Source organism: Leucoraja erinacea, chromosome 2 (genome assembly GCF_028641065.1).
Source record: "Leucoraja erinacea ecotype New England chromosome 2, Leri_hhj_1, whole genome shotgun sequence".
Lineage (NCBI taxonomy): Eukaryota > Metazoa > Chordata > Chondrichthyes > Rajiformes > Rajidae > Leucoraja > Leucoraja erinaceus.
Genome location: NC_073378.1, coordinates 55,450,058 through 55,473,517, shown reverse-complemented (window position 1 = coordinate 55,473,517; position 23,460 = coordinate 55,450,058). Strand labels below are relative to the sequence as shown.

Genomic DNA, 23,460 nt, shown 5'->3' with positions numbered 1-23,460 from the left:
TTCCTCTCCATTCTAAATGGCTCACTCCTTATTCTTAAACTGTGGCCCCTGGTTCTGGATTCCCCCAACATCGGGAACATGTTTCCTGCCTCTAGCGTGTCCAAACCCTTAACAATCTTATAAGTTTCAACGAGAACCCTCTCATCCTTCTAAACTCCAGAGTGTACAAGCCCAGCTGCTCCATTCTCTCAGCATGTGACAGTCCCGCCATCCCGGGAATTATTCTTGTAAACCTATGCTGCACTCCCTCAATAGCAAGAGTGTCCTTCCTCAAATTAGGGGACCAAAACTGCACACAATACTCCAGGTGTGGTCTCACTAGGGCTCTGTACAACTGCAGAAGGACCTCTTTGCTCCTAAATTTGATTCCTCTTGTTATAAAGGCCAAATGCCATTCGCTTTCTTCACTGCCTGCTGTACCTGCATGATTACTTTCATAGACTGGTGTACAAGGACTCCCAGATCCCGTTGTACTTCCCCTTTTCCCAACTTGACGCCATTTAGATAGTAATCTGCCTTCCTGTTTTTGCTACCAAAGTGGATAACCTCACATTTATCCGCATTAAACTTTATCTGCCATGCATCTGTCCACTCCCCCAACCTGTCCAAGTCACCCTGCATTCTCATAGCATCCTCCTCACAGTTCACACTGCCACCCAGCTTTGTGTCATCTGCAAATTTGCTAATGTTACTTTGTTTCTAATGTTACTTTGAATCCCTTCATCCAAACATTGATGTATATTGTAAATAGCTGCGGTCCCAGCACCGAGCCTTGCGGTACCCTACTAGTCACTGCCTGCCATTCTGAAAGGGACCCGTTAATCCCTACTCTTTGTTTCCTGTCTGCCAACAACTTCTCTATCCATGTAATGTTTCTTTTCTCTACAATTCATGGCTAGTTTTCACGGGGCGACTTGACGCAAGATGTAGCCAAAGTGGAGTGGTCGTGGTCTAGCACGATGTCACACGATATAATTCTTTACTCAGAGAGTGGTAGTGGTGTGGAATGAGCTTCCAGTGGAAGTGGTGGAGGCAGGTTCATTGGTATCATTTAAAAATAAATTGGATAGGCATATGGATGAGAAGGGAATGGAGGGTTATGGTATGAGTGCAGGCAGGTGGGACTAAGGGGAAAAAAAAAAAATTTGTTCGGCACGGACTTGTAGGGCCGAGATGGCCTGTTTCCGTGCTGTAATTGTTATATGGTTATAACTGGGGTAGAGTAAAGAGTTCCCACGGTACTCGGCAATTCTGTCATTTGTGCGAGTGACTTGTCCGTCTCCCGATCTTTCCCGTTAATCGTGAATGAACATCGTGGACTGTAGTGTAGTTAATCACGTGGCACAAATGATGTTACTTAGTTGTCACACACTATATTGGTTTTTTTCACCCGAGCTCTTTAATGAGCTGAAGAATAATCTGTGTTTTTTTAGACAAATGTTGTTTGGTGTGATGCACCTTCTCTCAATATGTGCAAGAAGTCGTCTTTTTATTTTGTCAAATAAGAATAAAGACTGTGTCTCACATTGACCGTGATGATTGTGTTATTTAATGATCTACTGAGAGGTGAAACTTTCAGTCTGAAGAAGGCTCTCGACCCGAAACGCCACCCGTTCCTTCTCTCCAGAGATGCTGCCTGTCCCGCTGAGTTGCTCCAAGCAACTGGTGTCTATCTTCAAAGGACTGACCAGGACTGCCTCTCTCTCTCTCTCTCTCTCTCTCTCCCTCCCTCCCTCCCTCTCACACAGGCATGACTGGAGGAACTCCGCGGGCCAGGCAGCATCTACGGAGGGAAATGGACAGGCGACCCATTCTTCAGGCTGCCTTATGTCTCTCTCTCCCCCCCCTCCCCCCAACTCCCACCCACACACACGAATGCTGGAGAAACTCAGCGGGTGCAGCGGGGCCGAAACGTTGTCTATTTCCTTCGTTCCATAGATGCTGCTGCACCCGCGGAGTTTCTCCAGCATTCGCGTGTGTGGGTGGGAGTTGGGGGGGGAGAGAGACATAAGGCAGCCTGAAGAATGGGTCGCCTGTCCATTTCCCTCCGTAAATGCTGCCTGGCCCGCGGAGTTCCTCCATTCATGCCTGTGTGAGAGGGAGGGAGGGAGAGAGAGAGAGAGAGAGAGAGGCACACACAAGGTGGATGCGAAATCTCACCTGCCTGTTTCAGTGACAGACACCCACCGCCAGTAAATGAAGACACCCCCATCTGTCTCCCTCTCCTCTCCCTCGACTCCCCCACCTTTCCCTCCCAACTCCAGTCCCGTCCCGACCCCCTGGGAAACTGAAGGTTTCCCGCTGTAATTAAAGAGTTCCCACGGTAGACTGTAAAACTGGGACCCTGGTTCTGGACTCCTCCAACATCGGGAACATTCTTCCTCCATTTAGCCTGTACAATCCTGTAGATATGATTAGACAGGTATCTAGTTATTTAATTCAATTAATGATTTCTATCGCCCAGCCTCTCATCTTTCAATCGGGTTCGGCCAGGAAGGAACTGCAGATGCTGGATTAAAACGAAGATAGACACAACATGTAGCTCAGCGGGACAAGCAGCATATCAGAAGGGTCTCGACCCGAAATGTCACCCATTCCTTCTCCCCAAATAGACACAACATGTGTTAGACACAACATGGGGGGGTAGAGAGATAAGGCAGCCTGAGGAAAGGCTCGCCTGTCAATTTCCCTCCGTAGATGCTGCCTGGCCCGTGGAGTTCCTCCAGTTAGAAACTGCTTTCAGACAAAAAGAGACACACTGACATTAATGAAATGCTTGTTAGCTAGTTGTATTAGATTTGTATGTAAATAGCAAACTGGCTGGATTCACTCTATCCAACTTCCGAATTCACCGTTTGCAGGAGTTCCCACGGTAACCGCAAGAGTTACTACAGATATCGCACTGGCCACTACGTTCATAAAATGTTGCAATGCTCAACCACAGGTGTACAAGTCACTCTTGGACAAATTCAAACATGTTTGAATTATCTCCCGAGTACCCAAGTTACACGATTACCTGCCGTTAGCGCCACGGTGGTCCACGAATGCCGTACTGTTATCGCACAAGGTTCCCACGATGTTAAACTCTGGTTACCTCTTGCGTCAAGTCGCCCCGTGAAAAGGGGGTTTCAATCCCCAAATCCCTCTGCGTCTCCTTTCATCTTTATGATGCTTGCTCACATTTATTTCTATGACTATTGTTTTGATCATTTTATTATCTCTTTGTTAAACTTGGCATCAAGCTTTATTCGCCAGGTTTCCAGCAAAGTGCTTTGGAACATTTTGCTGCATTATAGAACAAATAATTAATTACTATCATTAATATCAAATTTAGATATACTACATATTTCTTCTGAATGGTTAATAATCACATTCAAATCTATTCTTTCATTAAATTTTGTAATACCAGAAACTTGCTATTAAAATCAATATATCACTAATTAGCTTAGCTGCACAGTCTGACTAGTTTAATTTGCAACTCATTAATCTTTCTTATGCATCTCACAAACTTTTGGTGTTGTCAGAAAATTCTGCAGTATTGATAGAGAAACCTCTCATGTAATTCCAGAAAAACAATTTTTACAAAACATATCATTACAAGTCTCTGTTGGGATTGTTATTCCCTTATTTCAGAACACAGAACACGATGCCAGTATTGAGCATAATTGCAAATTAAACTAATCCTTTCTGCCTAAACATGATCCATATCCTTCCATTCGCTGCTTATTCATGTCGATCTAAAAGCCTCTTAAATGCCACTGTTGTTTCTGGTTTCTACATACCCACTGACAGCGCGGTCCAAGGACCAACCTGTCTGTGTAAAAACGTGTTCTTCTTTAAACTTTCCACCTCTGATATTAAGGCTAATCCCCCTTTGATATTTCCACCTGAGGGAAAGTTCTGACAGTGCCTCTCATCATTTTATAAACTTTTATCAGGATCTCCCCCTCAGCCTCCGACACTTCAGAAAAACAATCCTAGTTTGTCCAACTCTCTTTATTGCTACTATCCTCGATTCCAGACAGCATCCTGGTAAACCTGTTCTGCACCTTCTGTAAATCCTCCACATCCTTCTTGTATTGGGGCAATCAGAACTGCACACGATACTCCTTATGCAGCCAAACCAAATGTTTCTGAAGCTGCATCATGACTCTTATACTCAATACCCAACCAATAAAGGCACGCAGCTCGTTGGCCTTATTTTTCATTCTACTTGCGTTGCCACTTTCAAGAAGCTATGGATGTGAATCCCAAGATCCATATGTACATCAGTGCCTTCCAGGATCCTGTCATTTACTGCTTATTTTTCCCGTACATTTTATTTTCCTACATTTTCTTTCATAAAAGTGACTTTCAATCCAGCTAATTGATTTAACAACATCAATGTTAATTTTTTTTTTAAGTTGCATTTTATCAGCTGTGAATTACCTAATAAGTTATAGTCACCCAATGTACTGACATCTACTAATTTGGGAAAGAAACACTATGATATTAAAAAAAACTGACAATTTTAAAAAAAGCACAAAAATAAATTATTTAAATGTTGAATGATGAAGGATAACCCTAAGATCAATTCAAACTTGCCCGCGTTCCTTGCGTCCTGTTCTTAATGCGGAGTCAGTGCCTGGGCTGGGAGGTTGGGTGAAGGGGTGGGATGATGCTGAAGGTGTGATAGTGAGTGAGGGGAGAATGTGAGTGAGTGATAGTGAGTGAGGGTCTGTGACCATGAGTAAAGAGGGGGAAGGATGGTGAGTGAGGGGAGGTGATGGTGAGTGAGGGGAGGTGAGTTCAGTTTAGTTTAGTGTCATGTAGAGTACAGTGAAAAAACATTTGTTGCGTGCTAACCAGTCTGCAGAAAGACAATACATGATTACAATCGTGCCATTACAGTGTATAGATACATGCTAAGGGAATAATGTTTAGTGGAAGAAAGCCAGCAAGTTCACCATGACACACTGGCCAACCTGAGGAGTACCTTCAGCAATAGACTGGTTCCACCAAGATGCAGGACAGAACGCCACAGGAGATCTTTCTTCACTGTGGCTATCAAACTGTACAACTCCTCCTCCTTCTGTCATGGGGTAGACTGAGACTGATTCCCTCCCCCTCCCCAATCTTTGCACATTCCCAATCCTTTCCTAATGTCACTTTAATTTCATATTTCATGTTTCATGTATTTTGTGTTTTTATGACTGTGGGCAGATCAATGAGTAAAGTTCTATCGTATCGAAACTGTCCTTGAATCTGGAGGTGTGTGTTTTCACACTTGTAGACCTTTTGCCTGATGGGAGATGGGAGGTGAGGGAGTGGCTCGGGTGCGACTCATTCTTGATTATGCTGCTGGCCTTGCTGAAGCAGCGCGAGGTATAAATGCAGTCAATGGAAGGGAGGTTGGTTTGTGTGATGGTCTGGGATGCGTCTACAATTCCCTGCAATTTCTTATGATCTTGGATGGAGCTGTTCCCAAACCAAGCTGTGATATATCCTGAAAAAATGCTTTCCATGGTGCATCTGTAGAAGTTGGTGAGAGTTGTTGGGGACATGCTGAACTTCTTCAGCCTTCTAAGGAAGTAGAGGCGTTGGCGTGCTTTCTTGGTTGTTGCTTCAATATGGATTGTCCAGGAGATATTGACTCTGAGAAATTTGAAGTTTTCCACCATCTCTACTTCGGCACCATTAATGCCAACTGGGGTATGTGTACCGCTTGGCTTCCTGAAGTCGAGCACTATCTCCTTTGTCTTGCTGACATAGAAAGAAAGATTGTTGTCCCGACACCAGGACAGGAGGTTCTCAATCTCCTTCCTGTATTCCGTCTCGTCATTTTTTGATATTCGGTCCACGATGTTGGTGTCGTCCACTTTTATTAAAATTGAATTAGATTTCTACACGGCTGCCCAATCGTGCAGGTGGAGTAAAGAAGGGGGCTGAGAACGCAGCCATGCAGGGCTCCAATGTTGAGAATTATAGTGAGGGGGGGAGTGAGGGGCCTATGCTGTTGAGTGAGGGGAGGGTAATTGTGATGAGGGAATATGATGGTGAGTGAGGGGCCGTGACTGTGAGTGAGGGGAGGTGCGATGGTTAGTAAAGGGGGGGGGGTAATTGTGATGAGGGGAGGAGGTGATGGTGAGTGAGGAGGTTTCTCATCAATCATCTTTGTCATCTCCTCAAAAAATTTAATCAAGTTCACAAGATATTTTTGCCTTGCACAAAACCATGCTAACGGCTCAGGGCTTCACACCTCCCTACCTCTGAAATCTCTTTCAGTTCTTCGAATAGCTGTAGTCCACTAATTCTGAGCTCTGGATCATCTGTCCACAATCCTTTCGTCAGTGGCAGCTCTGTGATGCCCCCCAAAAGCAGCACAGTCAGCGTTCCTGCCTGAACCAGAGTCCCAGCATAAGAAAGGGAATCGAGGTCCAGTGTGCGTGAGGGTGTGTGTGAACCATGGCTCCAGTGCACGAACGCCAGTGCCCTGAGAATTTCAGGGAGTGTGGAAACCAGAGCCTTAGTTTTAGTTTAGTTTAGTTTAGAGATACAGTGTGGAAACGGGACCTTCGTCCCACCGAGTATCCCCGACCAGTGATCCCCGCATGTTAACACTGTCCGACACATTAGGGACAATTTACAGTTACACCAAGCCAATTAATCCACAAACCTGTACATCTTTGGAGTGAGCAAGGAAACCAAAGTTCGCAGAGAAAACCCACGTAGGTCACAAGGAGGTCACAAGGTCACCAGACTAATTCCTGGGATGTCAGGACTGTCTTATGAAGAAAGACTGGATAGACTTGGTTTATACTCTCTAGAATTTAGGAGATTGAGGGGGGGATCTTATAGAAACTTACAAAATTCTTAAGGGGTTGGACAGGCTAGATGCAGGAAGATTGTTCCCGATGTTAGGGAAGTCCAGGACAAGGGGTCACAGCTTAAGGATAAGGGGGAAATCCTTTAAAACCGAAATGAGAATAACTTTTTTTCACACAGAGAGTGGTGAATCTCTGGAACTCTCTGCCACAGAGGGTAGTTGAGGCCAGTTCATTGGCTATATTTAAGAGGGAGTTAGATGTGTGGCCCTTGTGGCTAAGGGGATCAGGGGGTATGGAGAGAAAGGCAGGTACGGGATACTGAGTTGGATGATCAGCCATGATCATATTGAATGGCGGTGCAGGCTCGAAGGGCCGAATGGCCTACTCCTGCACCTATTTTCTATGTTTCTAAGGAGAACGTACAAACTTTGTACAGACAAGCATCCATAGCCAGGATTGAATTCGGGTCTATGGCGCCGTAAGGCAGCAACATTACTGCTACGCCACTGTGCCGCCCCAAAGGATGGGATGCAGAAGACAGGGCTCTTGTGATTGAATGGAGCATGAGAACCAGGGCTTTGATGTGTGAAAGGAAGTGCGGGAACAGGGCCTTAGTGAGTGGAAATCATCACAGGAATCAGCACCCGCTGAGATACATACTGAACAATTGGCATTTCTGAATAGACAGATAGTGGATTATTGAAGTTACGCTACACTTCCTTTTGCAAACCAGCATGAAACTTTGTTTGATTATGCTCCTGTGAAGCTCCATGGGATGTTACGTTGTTGTATAAATATTTTTTTTAAAGTTTTATTATTTGCTTTGAAGGCCTCTGCTTTTTCCTCAAAATATTTTCCCATACAATTAACCATCAAAGTACTATATTACAATACCCAAACATTTATTAATATTCCTGCCACAGCCAGGCAGAGGCAATAACAGCGGGTTTAAATCTGCAGTGGCTTTGAATAGACAAGCAAATCAAGACAGTTTTAGCTCCTATTCTGCTGAGTTCTCCCTATTAAAAAACACCATTAAAAATTGATTGTAGGTTATCGCAAATATTAAATGTCTTTCAAATATCATGCTTCCTGTTAACAATGCAAAATGAGGATATACCTCTGAAAGTCATGAATTTAGATAGAACAATGGCACTGGAGCTTATTTTAGCTTGGGTAGTTTAGAAGCAAGCAGTGCTGAACCACTCACAGCTTGTGGACTCGCAGTTCGCTCACTCACAGCTTGTGGACTCACAGTTCACTCACTCACAGCTTGTGGACTCACAGTGCAGTCACTCATAGCTTGTGGACCTCTGGACTCAGGCTGGATTTCTGGACTCAAGCACGACTTCCGGATTCAAGCACAACTTCCAGACTCAGCACGGCTTGTGGACTCACACTTCATTCACTCATGGCTTGTTGACTCACAGTTCACTCACTCACAGCTTGTGGACTCACAGTTCTGGATTCAACTCTCTCTCACGGCTCCAGGGCTTTATTCTCCTTGCCCTCGAAAGGGGCGTTGCCTTCACGGTGACTGACTGACACGATTTTTTAAACCTTCATAACTTTTGTAATATTCCACCGATCGGAACAAAACTTGGTGTGCTTAGAGCAGAGGAGAACGGTAAGGTGGCGATATAGGGTAGCGTTTTTGCTCAAATTTAAAAACAACACAGACTGGAAGTCGAGCTTGAGTCTGGAAGTCACGCTGAGTCCGGAAGTGGTCAAGATGAGAGTTTTAGTAGATAGATAGATAGATAGATAGATAGATAGATAGATAGATGCATGCAACAGAACACGGTGAGTTTTATCTTGTACGTTTCAGTTGTCAGATGCTGAAAGGTGCAAGCATTGTGTAGCCAGAGACTGGGTCTGAAATAGCTGACTTTGTGATTACACAGATCCACGTATAAAGTGGAATTAGTGTATTAAAGAGTGATATCAGATTCATCTGGAATTTTGGAACAATCAGATACTGGATAAGTGGAGTTTACAATACATAGTTTTATCTATGATTTGTTAAATGCAGTCTGATTTTGATACACCATTTTGGATATATGGTTAGAAAAAAATCTGTGCTTTCTATTTTCTTGTGTTTTCAACTTTCTGTTTGACTCTCTCATTTTAGTATTCCCAACTGATTTTTGTTTGTTTTTCATCCCCAATACTTTCTGTATATTTTTAAAATAATCCTGTTTAGCTGTGAATTTATCCCTAACCGCGTTTCTCAGCCTTGCAACATTATCCTCCCGCCCCCCCTCCTGCCCCCAGGTGGACTCCCATCTTTCCATTTTTGTCTGCCTTCGATTTTCCAGCATCTGCAGTTCCTTCATAACCCTCACATTTCTTAGTGTATTAAATTCCATAAACCATTCCTCAGCCCACCTGGCCAATCGATCAAGATCCTGCTGCAATCTTTCACAACCATCTTCACTAACTGCAAAACCATCCACTTTTGTATCATCAACAAACGTGCTAATCTTGCCCTGTATGTTCTCACCCAAATCATTGAAGTAGATGACAAACAGTAACGGGCCCAGCACCAAACCCTGTGGCACACCACTAGTCACAGGTCTCCAGTCCGAGAAGCAACCTTCCACCATCACCCTCTGCTTCCTTCCATGAAGCCAATTTGCTATCCATTCAGCCAACTCCTTGGATCCCATTAAATCTAACCCTACAGAGCAGCCTACCATGTGGAACCTTGGCGAATGCCTTACTGAAATCCATGTAAACATCTACAGCTCTGCCTGAATCTATCTTTTTGTCACGTCTTCAAAAAACTTGATTTGTGAGACATGACCTCCCACGTATAAAACCATGCTGACATCCTAATCAGCCGTTGCCCATCCAAATGCCTGTATAACCTTTCCCTCAGAATACTCTCTAGTAACTTTCCAACTACAGATGTTAAGCTGTAGTTCCCAGCATTCTCCCTGCAACCCTTCTTGAATAGAGGAACAACATTTGCCACCCTCCTATCTTCCAGCACCTCTCCTGCATTTAAGGATGACTCGTAAAGGAGTTCTGTGTGGTGCCCCAAATACCTACATAGATGTATTGTTACTTTTCCAATCAAAGATCCAATTATGGCTGTAGCTGTAGTTGAAGCATGAGCCAAATCTTCATCAGTACCTTGGAAAGCCTGCTCTCCAAAGGTATCATTCTTTCATCACATTAAAACACGATATCTGCTCTCGAAACTGGACGTACCATCCTGGCTACAGCCTTTACACTTTTTTGCTCCTTTATGCCAACCACTTACACATTATTTAAGAATAAGGGGTAAGCCATTTAGAACGGAGACAAGGAAACACTTTTCCTCACAGAGAGTTGTGAGTGTGGAATTCTCTGCCTCAGAGGGTGGTGGAGGCTGGTTCTCTGGATACTTTCAGAGAGAGCTAAATAGGGCTCTTAAAGATAGCTGAATCAAGGGATATGGGAAGAAGGCAGGAACGGGGTACTGATTGGGGATGATCAGCCATGATCATATTTAATGGTAGTGCTGGCTCGAAGGGCCGAATGGCCTACTCCTGCACCTATTGTCTATTAACCAAAGGGTATACTTGAAGAGAGAATGAGAGTTCCAAGTTCAAGACCAGTCACAGTAATCTTTGCAGACGACAATACCTCCTCACATGTAAACAAATAGAATGAATGGATATCTTAAAATAAAGCTATGTATAGATGAAAATGTTCTACTTAGCAAATTGGGAACTGAAGTAAAACATAACGCTACCTTGCAACTTGTGATCAAAATCATCACCAGGTTAAAACATTCTACAACGGATATACTGTATATAGTTTTTCATTTTCATACATAGATTATTGCATATTCAATACAATATTATGCATTTTCATGCACTGCAGTAAACAGCTTGTAATATTAATCATTATTTTTCCACACCTCTCTGGGAAGCAGCAGATATTTTTAGTTAGCTAAGAACATAGAAATGTTCTTGATTAGTACAGGTGTCAGAGGTTACAGGGAGAAGGCAGGCAAATGGGCCAAATGGCCTAATTCTACTCCTATCACCTATGACCGAATGTCCTTATGTACAGCAAAGGAACAAGTCTCATGGACCACAATATCCGTACTGAACAAGGATACCAGGTTAAACCAATCTCTTCTGTCTGTACATGATCCATAATCCCTCCATTCCTTTGTAAAGCATCACAAATATAACCACAAATCAGAAAAGAGTCTAAAGAAGGGTCCAAAAGAACCCAAAATGTTTTCTGTCCGTAATGCTTGGCCTGCTGGGTAACTCTAGTACTTTACTTTTTGTTGAAGGTTAATGTTTAATTTGCTTCTGAGGGACATTCCTCTACACATTCACTCCTTTAATCTGACTTTATTCCATTTTATCACCCATTATTTATCTGACTGACTTATCCATCTATAGTTTGTCAGACTGAAGAAGGGTCTCGACCCGAAACGTCACCCATTCCTTCTCTCCAGAGATGCTGCTTGCCCGCTGAGTTACTCCAGCGTTTTGTGTCTAGCTTTTTTCTATGTTGCAGTAAGAACTCAGTGGGATAATAAAACTTAATTAAGCACATTAATTCAAGTTACTGGACCAAATTGATAAAAGACTGTTCAGGTCTAAAGTCAGGAAACATTGATTCACGATAAAAGCGATCCCTCAGTTTCTAGTCAGGGTAATGAAGGGGAAAAGCTCTAAAATCATTCATGTTGCAGTTGGATGCTGTGATGAAAGTCCTGTAGGTTTCTTGAGACTGGTGACTGGATGAGCAGAATGGCCTTCCTCATCTGTGGTTATATCTGTGATGCATTACCAAACACAATCTAATTCAACAAATCTGCTGCTTCCCAGAGTGAAGTGTACAAAAAGAATGATTAATATTACAAGCTGTTTACCCCAGTGCGTGAAGCACATAATTTTGCATTGAATTTACAAAGATTGATGTATTGAATTGAAAAAATATATATCTATTGTAGAATCCCCAATCAATTGAATATTCTGAATTTATGGTAAATAATTACAGTGATGATAGGCAGCTTCACATTCCAATCATTGTTGTAATGTGAATCATCATTAAGGTTTAAGTTCTTCAGTATTCTGAATCATTAAAAAAAATGCAGTTTTCTTATTTTAAAGAGAGTTTTGTTTTTTTTCGTTTTTAGAGATACAGTGCAGATACAGGCCCTCAGCCCACCGAATCTGTGACCCCCACACATTAATACTATCCCACACACACTACGGACAATTTACACTTATTCCAAGCCAATTAACCTACAAACCATTACATCTTTGGAGTGTGGGAGGAAACCGAAGATCTTGGAGAAGACCGACGCGCTCAAGAGGAGCTTACAAACTCCGTACAGACAGTACAGAAGGGAAATCATTACCACAATTATCTGAGAGATAAGATATATATGCATTTGAATAGATAGGGACTGATTGGGGATTCTCAGCCTGGTTTGGTGCGTAGGAGATCATGGCTTATGAATTTGATTAATATTTTTAAAGAAGAGAGATTTTTAGTTTTAGTTTTAGAGATACGGCCCTTCGGCCCACTGGGTCTGCGCCGACCAGTGATCCCTGCAAATTAACACTATCTTACAGACACTAGGGACCATTTTTACATTTAACAAGTCAATGTAGTTGGGATCGAACCCGGGTCTCCAGCGCTGTAAGGCAGCAACTCTACCGCTGCGCCACCGTGCCGCCCAGAGAGAATATCGTGTAATTTTCTTCAGCCATGTCCTTATAATATAAGATGTTTTTGGCATCATGTTAGCACAGACATTGTGGGCTGAAAGGCCTATTCCTCTGCGATACTGTATTATGTTCTATGTTCTTGGTTCATACTCCAGGTATAATTTATAATTTCTCAATTTACCACATATAAAATTACAACATGCCCTCGAAAAATATCTTTGTTAATGATTTCTTATTATAGATTGACTATCTGGTTATTGAAATCATACCTTTGATGGTTGACTTTGGATCTATCCTAATTTAATTCATGGCCTTATCTTTTATTTCCTTAGTTATGGGAAAGTTTGTCATAATTATCGAGTTCATTTGGAAGTCTAAAATACAACCATTATAACCCCTCCCGATCTCTTATTTTCCATGAAAACATTTACAACTTACAAAAGCGCTCATCACGGGCCAATATTTCCATCCTCTCAATCATTCTGTTAATATTCCCACCCTCAGCCAAGTTGCCTCCGTTCACCATCATTGCTTTCTCAGAAAACGTGATTCTTTTCAATTCGTATAATTTTACATTCCAGAATTAAATTCAATGTGTAATAAGGTTCAATATTCAAAAAAAATAGTAGTTCAACTACATAATCACCAGAGGGCACTCTTTCTACACTACATCATCCCAATAGATTAGTTAAATTCCTTTCCAAATGCAAAGAAATTGCCCTCTTTGGTGTTATTTTTTTTTAAATCAGAGGAAACGCCACAGAAATCATATCAAAGAGACAAGTGAAATTCAAACTGTTCAGTCATTTTTAGTCCCAATGTGTCCTTTGTCAGTTTTCATTTTGCAACTAATCAGTGCCTGTCATTCTATGAATGAGATCAGCAGGATTGAGGGCAGTAACTGAACAATTATGACCACACTCACAGAACATGCACAGTTCTCTAATGGACATTGTTGAAACAAAATCATTTCACACATTGTATACACTAAATGTTTGAAAGACAAAGATTTTTTGTTTTATTTTCCTTTGTTTGAGAAGAGACACATGCTAAAAAGATAAATGAGCACAGATCTCCTGAGAAAGTGCCAGTTTTTGCCATTTTTTGTTCATCTGTTAAAATACTTCAATTGGAACTGGTTGCCCCACAGTACTTTGTCAAATGATACAGCAGGGTATTTGGGAAAATTCAAGGAAATAAGACAAAGTCAACGTGATTTTGTGAAAGGGAAGAAATAACATGTTATTGGTAAAGGAACGCTTTTGATAAAGGGCTACATCAAAAGTTATAGTGGAAAATAAAAGTTCAAGGTGTAGGAGATTTCATATTGGTCAGGATACCAGGAAACAGAAGCCATAATTCAATTGTTGTTCTTCAGGTTGGCTTGATGTAATGAGTGGTGTGCTCCAAAGATTTGACTGGAGCCTCAACCTTTTAAAACTATGTAAAGGTTTGGGTACTGAAGGTAGGTAGGATTGCTGAATTTGCTAGGTGACATGAAGATAGGTAGGAAACTAAATTGTGCAGAGGACATGCGGAGGTTGCAAAGCGACGTGAATAACTCAAAGTGGTAAAGATCTGGTAAATGAGAACACTGTGGAAAAATGTGAAATAGTTCATTTTGCCGCAAACAAAAAAAAAGGAATCATATCATCTAAAGGGTGAAAGATCACAGTTCTGAGATGCAGAAGGCCCAAGTGCATGACGTGCAAAGGGATAGTAAGCAGGAGTGGCAGCTAATTAGGAAAGCTAACAGAACTCTCTTTATTGCTTGGGTAAGCACATATAAAAGTAGGGATATTAGGCATTGGTGATACCACAATTGGAGGATTTTTTGTTATATTGGTCTTCTTACTTAAGGAAGGATCTTAATGTGTTGTAAGTAGTCCAGTGACTATTAGCTGGAATGCCCTGTGATATCTGGGTTATCTTATGAGGAAAGGTTGGACAGGCTCGGGTTGGAATTTGGAAGAGTGACGGAGCCTTGGTTTGAATACAGGCATTCCCCGACTTGCGTAATAGTCGATTTAAGTAAACGCACATTTACATAAGCCATTCTTTAAGCCCACTGATGCCCATGTGGTCTCCGCGTCGGAGCTCCTATGAGGACTCCGCGTCAAATAGTAAATTTACGCATGCGCAGTAGCACTTCCGTTTCTGATTCACATAACATCCGACTTATACAAGGGACCTTGGGATATTACCCTTATGCAAGTCAGGGAGTATTTGTATATCAGATCCTGAAAGGTCTTGACATGGTGGATATGGAGAGTAACTTTTCTGTTGCAGGAGAATCTAGCAGTGGGGATAATTGTTTAAAGTAAAGGGGCTGTCCCACTTGGGCAACCTAATTGGCGAGTTTAGAAGAGCTTAGGAGAGTTTGAAAAAAATGTCATGTTGAAGACCTCCTTCGACTATGTAGAAGACCTCCTTCGACCTCCTTCAACTATGTTGAAGACTAGCTTCGACTAGCTATGACTAGCTACGACTAACTTCGGGAAAATTGGACACCGAATAGTAGAGAGTGAAGACGACCTCCTTCGACCTCTCTTCGACTATGATGAAGACTATCTACGACTACTTTTGACTATCTCCGATACCCTCGATTGCCTACGACCAACATGCCGACCTACTACGACCCACTACGACTAAACCTACGAGTAAAACAGTATCGATTTTTTTCCATGGCGACTTTTTTTTACACGCAGGCATTTACAACGTTGAAAAATATGCCGCGAACTAGCTGAGGCCTCGAGTACATGGGGACTACTCTCGAGCACGAAGGAGAGATACAAAGACCTCCTACGACCTCGTGTCGACCATGCTGCGAGTATGAGTCGAGGGCAAATTCGCCAGAACTCGCGGATTAGGTCGCCCAAGTGGGACAGGCCCTTAAGGGGGTCACCAATTTAAGACGGAGATGAGGTGACAATTTTTAAACTTTTCAGATGGTTGTGATTTGTTTCCTCAAAGGGTGGAATAGTGAAGAGGTGGAAACATACTATTCTTACACTACAAACATTGCACTTTTGTACTTATTTAGGATTGTGCTGATGTATAGTATTTTTGATTTTAATTGAATTGTATGCAAAACAAAGAATATCACTGTATCGAGGTACATGTGACAAGAAACTACTATAAAGAAGGCTCACATGTGAAGATCAATATGTGCAGTTCAGTTTGCAGTTAGATCAAGCAAGATCTTATTAAATGGCAAAACATGCTTGAGGGGGGTGAATACTCTTCACCTGTTGCTAATTCGTATGTTTATCAGTTACATTGCAGTGACCATTTTACAAATTTTAGGCACTAATGATGCAATGGTTTTTGACCAATGCAAGCTAAGTGGGGCAGCACAGAGGCACAGCAGTAGAGTTGCTGCCTTACAACGCCAGGGTTCGATCCTGACTATGGGTGATGTCTGTACAGAGTTTGTATCTTCTCCCCGTGTGTTTTCTCCGGAAGCTCTGGTTTCCTCCCACATTCCAAAGACATACAGGTGTGTAGTTTAATTGGCTAGGGTAAAAATTGTAAATTGCCCCTTGTGTATAGGATAGTGTTGATGTGCGGGGATCGCTGGTCAGGTGGGCCGAAGGTTCTTTTTCTGCATTGTATCTCTTAGGAAAAAGCCTGAGCTTATTCCTATAAAGGTGCTGAGGACAAGTGTTACACTCCTTCTCCATAGTACAGATCAGAAACTGAGTGCGGGACTATCGCTGTTTGTGTCATTTACTGTAGTTCAAAATGAAACCATAAATCTATGCAAAAAATGCAAATACATTTTTTATTTTTATTATCATAAATCTTGTATTTCAGGTGTTGTTGCATCACTGATTAGCTACCACAACGCAAAGGACTAGGTCATTAATCAACTAACCCACAGTCAGCTTTGGAAAAATGGATATGAGACCTGGTTTCAGCATAAGCGTTAACACAAGCATTTTTTATTCATGTATCCTGGTAATAATAAAAATTGTCATTGTGCTAATGCAAATTTGGAAGCAAAGATATCTCATTAGACATGGAAACACTTCCCATTCTGTGAGTGAGCATGGGTTTTGTATTAGCATATTAACTTCCTATGTCAGAGTGAAGAAATATGTATCATTCATTAAATTAAACATAACTTGAATTAAAATGTTCCTTCAATACTCGGAGCTGGAAATCAAACCTGTATTTCATTCTCATAAATTCTGATCATCATTAATTTTGGAACAGATGGTTTAAAATATGAGTCTTCACACAACTCATTGGTATATTACCAGTTGCATTTCATGAAGTTTTGAATTAAAGCCCAGCCAGAACCCAGAGTTAACACCCTCCCGTCAACACCTGCCATAATTGACTTGTTATTTGCAGGACTTCCTTTCGCCGTCTTCCTTACCATCACGACTGCAAGCACGGCTGAAATTTGTCTGTGGCCCTTTGAGATTTCAAAAGGGATAAGTCACCCAGTCTGTATGGGGAGCATCCTGTTTTAATCAAGGGATGTAGGAGCCAAAATTGTGGCAACTGTCCACAGCCTTCCTTTCCTCCATGGAAATTAGAGTGGCACCAAAGGATTATAGAAGTGACACCCATTAAAAAAAGAGTCAAAGTAGATAACTGCAAGCCAATTAGTCTAATATTGTTGCAAAGGAAATGAAAATAATCAGGCATAATTTAGTGGCATTTAAAAAGAGTAGCTAACACTTGAAAGTTGGCATTGGTTCAAAGGTAAATCACATTTCATTAACTTAATTGAAACCTTAGTTAAACCTCTTGCATACACAGACCTTTAGTGTTTGACAAAGTACCTCATCTGTGGCAAAATCAATGTTCATGGAGTTAAAGGGACACATCGAGTTTGCTTAATTGCTTAAAATCTAGGAAGTGGGAGTGAAAGAGGTTTTGTGATCTGGAATAGTTGATGTGAAACGGTTGCGTAATGCATTTGGAAACAAAATGAATAACTACATGAAGGGAAATAGTTACCACAATTATCTGAGAGATAAGATATATATGCATTTGAATAGATGGGGACTGATTGGGGATTCTCAGCCTGATTTTGTGCGTAGGAGATCATGTCTTATGAACTTGATCACGATTTTTAAAGAAGAGAGTTTTAGTTTTAGTTTTAGAGATACAGCGCGAAACAGCCCTTCGGCCCACTGGGTCTGCGTCGACCAGTGATCCCTGCAAATTAACACTATCTTACACACACTAGGGACCATTTTTACATTTAACAAGTCAATGTACAAACATACATGTCTTTGGAGTGTGGGAGGAAATCGAAGATCTCGGAGAAAACCCACGCAGGTCATGGGGAGAATGTATAAACTCCGTACAGACAGCACCCGTAATCGGGATTGAACCCGCGTTTCCGGTGCTGCAAGCTCTGTAAGGCAGCAACTATACCACTGCTCAACCGTGCTACCCTGGGACTAAGGCACGCTAGGACTTTAGGACGGTGCCAGAATGCAGGAGGGAAAGGGGTGATCTTATAGAGGTGTATAAAATCATGAGGGGAATGGATAAAGTGAATGCACAGTGTCTTTTACCAGGAGTAGTGGAATAAAACACCAGACAAATGATTTAAGGTGAGTGAGGAAAGATTTATTAGAAACCTGAAGGGCACACAGATTGTGTTGGGTATATGGAATGAGCTGCCAGAGGAGGTTGTTCGATATAACACCATTTAAAATTCATTTTCACAGGTACTATACATGGATAGGAAAGATTTAAAGGGATATGGGCAATATGTGGGCAGGTGGGACTAAAGTAGATGGGGTATCTGGGTTGTCGTGGACAAGTTGGGGTGTAGAGCCTGATTCTGTGCTGTATGACTCTAACTCTATGGCATTATGGGGAAAGAAGAAAGTAGAATTAACTGAATATTACTCCCAAAGAACTGTTGATGGACTTGGTGAGCCACGTGCTTTCTTATTTTATGTTCTAGTATACAGCATTAACATTTTTGAGTTGAAAATATATCTCTGTTCACAAGTACTAATTCATGTTGGAGTATCAATCATCAATTATATGCACCTCCTAAATATTTGATTTCCTTGAAAATAATTTGCAAATCACTATTTCACAATAACACGATATAACATTTCACAAGAATATGTGTGTTATGGTTGTGTTTATAATTTGTTTGGTTGTTTTGTTGTTTGTCTTTTGCACAAAAGTCCGCGAGCATTGCCACTTTCATTTCACTGCACATCTCGTATGTGTATGTGACAAATAAACTTGACTTGACTTGACTTGACTTAACACATCCCCAATTACAAATTTCATTCATTATTTGCACCATTCCTGATTTGCATCCACCAAAACTTCACTTCATTATAAATACGGGTTTGGCTTATATAAAAGATCAGTGAACATAAATCTCATGCTTTTACGCTAGATCTGTAGATCCCAAGACCATTATTTTTGGAATATTGCAGCAATAGTTTCCGAAACAGTTTAACTTTTTTCCTTATTGTATTTCCCTTATTTTTTTAATGTTTTCTTCTTCAATTAAAACTATTGCACTATGAATTATGGTTGCATTTTCTTTAATAGACTGTGTTTGATGTAAGTATAAATGATCAACTGGTGACAATGATCTATAATTTATGACATCAATAAGATAAAAGGGAATCTGAATAAGACAGTAATGTTCACACTGATTTTTAGTTTTATAATGGAGTATACATTTGTGCAAATTTTGATCAGATTCTTTGGAAAATTTGATGCAAGTTTCGGACCGGTCATGAAAACTGCATAAATCAAGGAAATTCTGTGCATTTGCCATATTTTTACCTCACCTAAAATTGGTCAGTATAGTTACATTAAAATCAGATGCATAGCTTGGAAAATTGTCTATACTTACCCACGACTCTTCCCAGAAACAGGGTCTTCAGAGAATTAAACTTGATATCTGAAGTTGCTGGAAGGCTATAAGGTACTGGTGGATAATGGTCCAGCTGAGCAAAGAATAAAAAGATATTTTGTTAAAATAGTAATTGAAATATTAGTTTATATTTGCTCACTTAACTAACTGGTATCTTTGCAAATCAGAGTAACATGAAATGTGTTATTTGTGCTAAGTCTACAATAAAGTGATACATGTATATTTGCTTCCTAACTAAACTCCATTAATTAAGGGGTGAGAAGTCTGATGTAATAACTGGAGATTATGGCCATGAGTTTACAGGCGTTGAGAATTGTTGGATTTTTTCAAACGATTTGAAAAATAATTTTTGAGTCTAAACATATTTTTAATGAAATGGAATGTGTGTCTTTTGATCTGAGATTTGTAGTGTGTTCAAATATTAAGAACATTATGGATATATTGGGTGCTTGTCCTTTGTGACTGAGGATGTATTTCCACCCAGTAATAATATGTTTAATAATAATATTTTATCCAATAATAATATCCAGTAATAACATGTGTGTCAGCCATGATCACATTGAATGGCGGGGTGGAAGACTGCAACCTTCACGTGGTCCGCCTTGTTTCGACTAATGCAATCAACTCGACGTGCACTAACGGAAGATCAAATACAAATAAGTTGTCCAACAACTTTAGGCTGTGCACGCCACACGAAAGAAGAAGAAGACATTGAATGGCAGTGCTGGCTCAAAGGGCCGAATGGCCTACTCCTGCACCTATTGTCTATTGTACTGCAGAAATAGAAGTGAGCACTTCAGCACACAAGCCTGTTCAACCTTTGAATTTGGTTATGTGGATCTAGATCTTAATTTCATAAAACCAACGATTTTAAACCCATAATACTTTATCATCTGAGTGTTAGACAATTTCCAGTTTTACAAAGGAACAAGGTACTTAAAGTGAGATACGAGACTGCAGATGCTGGAGCAACAAACATAGTGCTGGAGGAGCTCAGCAGGCTACCCAGCATGTGTGCAGGTGAATGGACAGATGATGTTTCGAGTCAGGACCCTTCTTCAGACTGATGGACTATTAGTGAAAATACTGGTGATGGAAATGAGGGAAGGGGTGGGACAAAAACTGACAGGTGTTAGGTGGATACAGATGAGGAGGGCTGATAGTTAGATGAGTCAAGTGGGGAGAGATGGGTAGAGATAGTAACCCAGGCTGGGTGTGATATGGAGAAGACAAAAGGGTGCAGATGTGGAATCTGATAAGTAAGGAAGATGGCGAGCGAAATGTAGAACCAGATGGTGGAGATAGTAATAAAAGCTAGAGGTGAAATGGAGACCATAGTCTATCAGATAAGGAAGGAAGAGGAATAGTCAAATACAAAACTGGAGGAGCATAAAACATTTAAAATAAATTTTTAAAAAAGGTATATGATTTCCTTTACTCCCGTAATAGTTTCATGGTTGTTCGTGGCAGTATCATGGAGGCTGGTTTGTAGATTGCAGAATAATCCTACACTATAGCTGAATCTTGGCAGCTTCTCTCTGTACTTTTCTCAATGTTTTGCCACTGACTCAGGAAATAAAACAAACGTTTCTCTCCATATTATTTATTGAGTATGGTGTTCCTCTTGCAGCATAGGTAGAACGATTGGAATAGAGGATGAATTGATTAACTGGGAACAAACTTGCTCTCGTTTTCTTTGAACACATACTTTCCGGTCTTTCACCAATACAATATCATTAATTCAATATAATATCACTAAGAACATTCATTCTTTGATTTTTTAATTCAAATCATTTTAACAAATATTTGAACATTACAACATATATTTCCATAACATTAATTGGATACAAAGTGAATATAAACTTGAAATATAAACTGGTGGCTATTAAAAAGCGTTTTCCCAAATCTTGTGAAAAAAGCTTTATTATTGTGAGTCTGAAAGTCTCAAGCCCCTAATGCCATTTTCCCCATTGGTACAATTGTTTTTAATAATATAATTTTCTATAATGCAATATTTCTTGGGAATGCAACTATTGCGTTATTGCAGAACTACCTGTTTTCTTGGCAATTTTGATAATTTCTCTCCTTGGAATTCAATAACGTATTAGATTATAGAACATAAAACATAGAAAGGTACAGCACAGGAATAGGCCCTTTGGCCCAAATGTCTGTGCCAGACATGATGCCAAGGTAAACCAAACTCATCTGTCTGCACGTGATCCATATCTCTCTATTCCCTGCATTTGCACGTGAATATCTAAACACCTCTTGAATGTCACACTTGTAGCTGCCTCCGCCATCCCCCTGGCAGTGAGATCCGGACTCTCACCACCGTTTGTGTAAATAAACTTGACCATTCATCTTAGAAACATAGAAATTAGGTGCAGGAGTAGGCCATTCGGCCCTTCGAGCCTGCACCGCCATTCAATATGATCATGGCTGATCATCCAACTCAGTATCCCGTACCTGCCTTCTCTCCATACCCCCTGATCCGCTTAGCTACAAGGGCCACATCTAACTCCCTCTTAAATATAGCCAATGAACTGGCCTCAACTACCCTCTGTGGCAGAGAGTTCCAGAGATTCACCACTCTCTGTGTGAAAAAAGTTCTTCTCATCTCGGTTTTAAAGGATATCCCCCTTATCCTTGAGCTGTGACCCCTTGTCCTGGACTTCCCTAACATCGGGAACAATCTTCCTGCATCTAGCCTGTCCAACCCCTTAAGAATTTTGTAAGTTTCTATAACAAACTTCTTTCAACATTATCTTCAACTATATCTTCTTTCAACATTGCCCCTCTCACCTTAAAGCAAAGCCTGTTAGCCTTCGACATTTCCACCCTGGCAAAAAGGTTCTGTCTGTCTACCCTATCTATGCCACTCATAATTTGATATACTTCTATCAGGTCTCCCTCAACCTCCGGCATTCCAGAGAAAATAGATCAAGTTTACCTCTCATTCTAGCTAATATTCCCAAATCTAGGCAGCATTTTGGTAAACATTTTCTACACCTCTCCAATATCTCCACATTCTTGCTGTAATAGGGTGAACAGAACTGCATGCAATACTTCAAATGTGGCATTTATAAAGTTTTTCTAAAGCTGCATCTTGACTTTCTGACTCTTATATTGAATTCCTGACCAAGGCATCGCCCGCTCCGCTCCGCGATAGCGCTCCAGCGCTGTGCCGCTACCGAAGCCGAGGTGCTGGGCGGTCCCCGCCAGGAAACGGCGCTCCATGCCCGCTGGTAGGCCACGAGGACGGGTCGACGGGCAGCCCAGAGAAAAAGCTGCCTCACCGACCAGGTAGGGACCTAGAAGTAAGATTACCTCCTTCCCCCCACATTACGAAATCCATTTCTCCGAACAAACGAAGAACAAGACTAACTAAAAACTGAAAAAAAATGAATCAAACGGACGGCTGCTGGTTAGCAGCTGTTCCCCAAGATGGCTCTTCCTCGATCCTGCAAGATGGCTCCTGCAATCTCCTCTCTTGTCCATTAGGCCCTGGGGATTTATCGCTTCAAGAGCCCCAACACAACCTCCTCTTGATTTCATACTGCCCTTGCATATTAGTATGCAGACAAAAGTACTGGAGAATGCATATAAGTATCCTCTATTCTGATCTAATTGTCCTCCATGAACACCTCCGTGGTAAATACAGATGCAATGTCCCCATATAGTACCTCTTCTGACTCCAAGCACAAACACTCTCCTTTATCCTTGTGCGGAATTCTGACTTTGTGAGATGCAGAATTCTCTCCTTTATCCTTGAGCTATCTTCTCCTTGGTTACTCTCTTGTTTACAATGTACATACAAAAAGCTTTGGGATTTTCTTTAATCCGACTTGGCAAAGGCATTTTTTTGACCCCTTCTAATTGCTCAGTTGTTTTCATCCCTATTTGCTTTAAATTCCTCAATATAAAGGCCTGTCTGATTTAATCTTCTTAAAACCTATATACATTTACTTTTTCTCTTTAATGCTCCCTGTATTATGTTCCATTGAAAAGTGAACTAGAAATATTCTGCAAATTTCATTTTAGATTGGCAATATGGTAAAATACCATATACGATGATGTCATCATG

General features: G+C 41.1%; 1 protein-coding gene across 2 annotated transcripts in view; it reads right to left on the bottom strand.

Annotated features, from left to right (window-relative positions):
• The window catches only part of LOC129710200 (contactin-associated protein-like 2), a 1,639,166-nt gene that overhangs the window by 60,749 nt on the left and 1,554,957 nt on the right, over nucleotides 1-23,460 (bottom strand). For both annotated transcript variants that reach the window (XM_055657015.1, XM_055657024.1), the window contains exon 21: nucleotides 19,356-19,449. In XM_055657015.1, coding sequence (XP_055512990.1) covers nucleotides 19,356-19,449 — 94 coding nt within the window. The remainder of the gene's footprint in view (nucleotides 1-19,355; nucleotides 19,450-23,460) is intronic.